Source organism: Suricata suricatta, chromosome 7 (genome assembly GCF_006229205.1).
Source record: "Suricata suricatta isolate VVHF042 chromosome 7, meerkat_22Aug2017_6uvM2_HiC, whole genome shotgun sequence".
Lineage (NCBI taxonomy): Eukaryota > Metazoa > Chordata > Mammalia > Carnivora > Herpestidae > Suricata > Suricata suricatta.
The window spans coordinates 111,686,376-111,692,649 of record NC_043706.1 but is presented as its reverse complement, the minus strand read 5'-3'; the positions used below and the strand labels follow the sequence as shown (position 1 = coordinate 111,692,649).

Here is a 6,274-nt window from a genome sequence, read left to right as displayed (position 1 = left end):
AAGAAGATGCAGTATATACATATATATATATATATATATATATATATATATGTATATACATACAATGGAGTACTACATGGCAATGAGAAAGAATAAAATCTGGCCATTTGTAGCAAAGTAGATGGACCTCGAGAGTGTCATGCTAAGTGAAATAAGTCAGGCAGAGAAGGACAGACACCATATGTTTGCACTCATAGGTCTAACAGGACAAACCTAACAGAGGACCATAGGGAGGGAAGAGGGAAAGAGAGCTGGGGAGAGTGAGGGACACAAATTATGAGAGACTGTTGAATACTGAAAATGAACCATGGACTGAAGGAGGAGGGGGAGAGAGGGAAGGGGGTGATAGTCATGGTCGGGGGGCACTTATGGGGAAAAGCACTGGGTGTTATATGGAAAACAATTTGACAATAAACTGTTATAAAAAAAGATATATAGTGTATAGACAAGGGCCACAACTCCTTTTGGTACGGTGCCGTTTGGACCTTATTTTAACTATCTTCTAGCGCACTGAATCAATAGTACATGAATAAGTAATAAACTCTAACCTTTGTGAAATTGGTGAGCAAATTGATCTACTACTCACAAACTCTATCCAACAAATTTATTTTTTGCCTTCACAAAATAGATCCACAAACATGTGATTGACACATTCTGGCAAGCTTTTAGCTCTTTAAGCTAAAGCTTGATGCTGAGTGCACATACACATACACACACACACACACACACATGCACACACAAACTCCTATGTCACATTTCAAACTCATATATATGAGTTATATGCATATTTATCATCTATGAATAAATATGAAATATAGGTAGATGTTGGAAACAAGTTTTTAGACATTTCAAGTAAAACTCTAGAGAGCTAACATAATTAAATTATATTTATTTATAGTAATATATCTGCCTCAATTACTCTGAAAGGATGTTATAATTTTCCTTGAATAGTTGATATAAACATTTTTTGGGTTATGATATTAGGTGTATTGAAGACTTTCCCTATATCATATGTAAAAACTTAATGAAGGAGGGTGTAGGAATCATAACTTATTTGAAGTTAGAGTTGATTCTTTCTGCTCACAACTCCCTCATCAACACTTATTTCTCATAATGTCTGCAGGGCCACTCTGAAATCCTTGTGCTTTTTTCTCGTGGCTATCTTTTACACTTCCTTGTTTGCTAATTCCAAATTTGCCTCACTAGGGCTCCTAAGATTTAGAGTTTGCTAGTCTCTGTCATTCTTGTGGTCATGGAAGAGATGAAGTGGCTTCCTGGATACCACCCCCTTCTCCTTTTTTCTCTACTCATCAGCTGTTCTTTTTCAGTCTCCTTTGCTGCAGGCTCTTATACATCATGTCCTTGACCTCTTTATGTATCTCCCAGTTCAGTCTTCAGAGTTCTCCTATCCTGTTCTGTCCTCTCTTCACTCAATGATCTTATTCCATCTTAAAACATTTGTGTCTACACTAACAGACCTAAAACTGAGTTCCCGTCTTCCGAAAAATACCTCTGGGCTTTCTGTAATTCCCCCCATCTCATCCATCATCACCGTGTGCTTTCATTTGCTCTGCCAGAAACCACGGAGTCAATGTTATCTCCTTTCTCTCACATTCCACACACCTTCTACCTGAAATTGCTGCTACCATCACTAACATCACTGCATTACCCCGTTCCAAGCCACCTCTTGCCATTGGAAGGCATTTAGCCGTGAGGACATTTCAGCTACCGGAGCTTCCCTGACTCATCTCTTGTCACCCTTCTTGTCACCCTTCCTCTAACACCATTCAGTCCGCTCCAGCCACCCTGGATCCTTGCTGTCTGCCAAGCATGGGCCAGTCTCCAGGCCAGCGTCTTCACTTTTCCCTCTGGCTGGTCTTCTCCTCCTCCAGGGAGTCACATGGCTCTCCCCCTTACTTCATTCAAGTCTCTGCACAAGCCTCATTTGTTCATAAAGGTCTTCGTTGAGCACCCTGTCTAAAAGGGGACCCCAGTCTTTTCTGTCTCAATACTATGGAAATATTTCAATTCACTGAGGCTGCTTTCTTTTCCCTGGTAGCACTTTCACTGTCTGGTATTGCATTATACATCTACTTGTGCTCCCCCCCCCAGCTTTGTTGCAGTATAACGGGCAAAGAAAACAATTGTGATGTAATTAAAGTGTGCATGTGATGACTTGATATACATATATGTACAAATTAATTAACACATCTATCACCTCACGTATTTATTTTTTTAGTGAGAACACAGGTTCTATTTACTTAGCAAGTTTCAATTATACAATAAAGTATTATCAATTCTAGTTACCACGTTACATATTAGATCTTTAGACCTCATTCATCTTATAACTGAAAATTTGTATACTTTTACCAGCTCTCCAATTTCTCACGCCTCCCAACCCCTGGTAACCACTGTTCCACATTCTATGAGTTAATTTTTTCTTTAAATCCCACACATTATAAGGGAAGCAATATCATTTTTTTTCTTTCTCTGTCTTGCAAAAATTGTTGGCATGTTTGGCAAGGAGCAAGGGACTCAAATGTAGCATCCTTGTAGAAGAGAGGAGAGGGCACTGATTTGGAAAGGTGGTCAGATTACAGAGGGTAGAGGGTTTCTTCTACTCTGCTGAAAAAAATAACCTGACCTTTCATTGAGTAGGCAGTGAAAACTTCCTGAGCAGCACTGCACTGTCACAGTGGTTCACAGTTTGTTCTATTAGTTTTGGTAAGAAACATTGAAAAACTAATGCGTGGAGGTGAGTTAGTAACCATTCACCACGTCATACCCCTTACTTTTCATTGGCTGCACAGTTGGAGGTCACTGAAGAGAGGTGTCTCAGCATCCACCATCTAGACTTCAGAATCTATTTTTATATCTCAGGAAGAAAGTACCTTTCTTCTTTGCCCTGGCTGATTTCTTTACTTTGCATGTAAACTCTTCCCTTTTTACCATACACAGTTCTTTGCTTTGCCAATTAATCTTCCAAGCTTTAGGTGGTGATACTCGTGGGTCGGGAAATCACGCTAGTGGGTTTTGACTAAAATTTCTTCTAATAATGCAGAATAAAATAGAGAAAAGTTATTCTATATATGTTTGTAAATATAGATTACATAAACACAAGATTTTTTGTGCACCAATATATGATGTAAAAAAAATGATTTCTTACAGTGGCTGCAATTAATAAAGTCTGACAGTCACTGAACTAGCCACTTAGATTCGGCATTCTGATTCTTACCAGGTCCTTTCCATAAAAATATACTTGAATTATACAAACCACAGAAAACTGCAATAAAAACACACCTTTTTATTGATCCTGCTAGCCAATCAAGGTAGCACTCTTTCTTTTACTTCTTGAAATTTCCTAAACCGACATCCTTGGAACATAATGCCTGTTTCCACTGTGGGCTGCCAACACTCTTTGGTGACCCACACAGGTAATCGCTACCGTACGTGCTCAGTCTCCACTGAGGGCAGCTATGCTTCTCTCTCACAGTGCCCACTGCAGTGTGGTCTTACTTCCCTTACCTCCCTGACACCTCCTGTCTTGGCTCTTCTTTCCCTTCTGGTTTCTCTAGTGTAGGTTAATTCTGTTTTTCCTTCTTTCCACATGCTCCCCCTTGGGTCACACAACCCCGGGAAATCTTCTCCAATTTTAATTCATTTATTAACATATCTCTTCCTTCATCTGCCCTTCCAATTCTCATGTTTCTATTTCCTGCAGCTATTTGCATATTTCTATTCGGACAGAACTTTCACATCAATTTTAACTTATTTGGAACATAAATGGTCTTTCCTCTGCAGTAGCTCTCTCCTGGTTTCCCTATTTCAGTTAATTACACTACCATTTTCGAGGTCAACCTGGCTCAAAACCTTTGGCTTCCACTCTTGCCTGGCCTGAACTCCTCATATCTAATTAGTTATCAGTTCTGCAGAGCTGCATCGAGCAATATTCCCATCCGTCTCCTCATCTCTCATCTTGTTACTATTACCTACCTTCAGGTTCTAATTATCTTTTGTCTAAATTAGAGCAATAATCACTTTCTTCACTTTTCATTTTACTTAGCTCTCTCATAAAAGGCTTTCTAAAGTGTAGCACTGATCGCATTAACCTTTTTTGGTTCATTTTAACTAAAAGTTTGCAGTGTTTCTTCATTACATAGAAAATTAAATAGTAATTTCTTAGACTGGTATTCAAGGATTTCTATAATATGGCCTCCATTCTCCCATTCATTTTCATCTGCAATTATGAATTCTATTTGAACTCCATGCTCCAAACTCTTACTTACTAGTTCTTAAACATACCTGTGTTTTCTGTTTTCTAAGTTTTTGTTCATATAATCTCCTGCTTTCTCCACCAGTAAAAACCTTTCAATCCACTGTTTATGATCTATTATAAATGTTACTACTCTTCCAATGTGTTCTTGAAGCTTCCAAAAATTAAGTGTGGTGTCTTGTGCCTTTGAATTCTCTTTACATTTAAGTTGACTGCTCTTAAGACACACACTTTACTGTGAGCCTTTTTAATACATGCTATGCTTGATTGTTATCAAAGAAGTTATCAATTAGTTACTGAATTTTTCTAATCCGACAGCTCGCATTTTAATAAATAATAAAATTAATAACATTCTCCTTGCTTAAATCTGGTCATCAGAGGGAGATTAGAGAAAGGAAAATAGAAATAATATTATTTTTCAGACACCTCCCAGTTGGTGCTTGGGTGAACAAAAAGAATGTGTTTTATCCTTACCACTATCCCACTTACCTAAAAATTTACATCTGACTAAAGACCCGTCATTCTTTTAAACAAAAAAAGAGGAGCTTGCAGAAGGGACAATTTACCTGAAAACGTTTCAAAATGTATATAAAGCCAAGGATGAAGAAGATACTGAGTCAGCTCGGGTGGGATCCTCTCTTTATCTAAGTTGTTTTGTGGTTCTTATACAGTAAAGATAAGGAGCCCAGGATTCTAATTCTAAACAAATGGCTGTGTTTCAAAGCAAGTTCTTAGAGAAAACACTGCTCTACTATGTAGAGATTGCAATCTATAAATCACTTAGCCAAAAATATAAACAGCCTTTGCAAAAAGGATTTTTCGTCAATACATAAGCAAATGCAGAATGTGCAGACAGCACTGAAATAAAATATTCTAGCTTTTGTTTCTCCTTACGGCCATGTTTCCATGGTACCAACCTCAGACCATTTTAACAGAAAGGGGCTATGATTCTGGGAGTATAAAAATAAGTCACCCTCCTTTAACTATTTTTTGCAACTATTTTCTTCATACTTCTCTACAAAAATGACATGATATGCACCGAAACTCTTGCTCATAGCTGAGTTTGCAACAGAAATACATGCAAATACAAGACTTTTATAAAAGTGTATAAAATTATGCGTGTGTGTACATATATCATTTATGTCATTAACATAACATCTCAATATTAGTATTTGAATTTTAACTAATACATATTATTTAGCTGGGACTGGGTTTTAATGGAAAAATAAACCACAGAGTACTATCTGCTGCTTTTGCCATGTTTTTATATTTTTTGAAAATATTCTCTTCTTTAAAGTTATTTTTTTATGTTTTATTCAGTTTTTTGAAAGAGAGAGGGAGCACCAGCAGGGGAGGGGCAGAGACAAGGAGACACAGAATCAGAACTAGGCTCCAGGCTCTGAGCTGTCAGCACAGAGCCTCGTGCGGGGCTTGAACTCATGAACCACAAGATCATGATCTGAGCTAAAGTTGGACACTCAACTGACTGAGCCACCAGGTGCCCCCAAAATGTACTCTATCTTAAACCGAGATTTTTTTCTACATGGAAAAAAACAGAAATCAGAGAAAGCCCATGTGCCACCCAGATGGTGCTACTGATTGGGAAATCTGGTAATATTTCTCAATCTTACTTGTTGCTGGAAGAAATTAGAGGGCAAGCACATTGCTGACAGTCACTTGGCAATCCTCTGACTATTCCATAATATCCGAGAGCACATCGTTCACAAAAGTCACCCGTAGTGTGATGTTGACAATTCTGTAAAGGAAAGGGGAGAGTTTGTTTTTCATTTAATGAGAGTTAGAATGCAATTTATCATTCAGCTCCCTACCTATGAATACATGTGCTCTTGTGAACACACACACATCATTGAAAGAGTTCTTGATATGTGTGTGTATATATACATATACTGATTTTTTTTTAACATTTATTCATTTTTTAGAGACAGAGAGAGACAGAGCATGAGTAGACAAGGGGCAGAGAGAGAGAGAGAGAGAGAGAGA

At 37.9% G+C, this 6,274-nt stretch overlaps 1 protein-coding gene across 1 annotated transcript in view; it reads right to left on the bottom strand.

The window, feature by feature from the left end:
- The window catches only part of LAMA2 (laminin subunit alpha 2), a 600,504-nt gene that overhangs the window by 175,228 nt on the left and 419,002 nt on the right, over nucleotides 1–6,274 (bottom strand). The window contains exon 30 of the mRNA XM_029943224.1: nucleotides 5,905–6,029. Within this exon, the coding sequence (XP_029799084.1) occupies nucleotides 5,905–6,029 (125 nt within the window). The remainder of the gene's footprint in view (nucleotides 1–5,904; nucleotides 6,030–6,274) is intronic.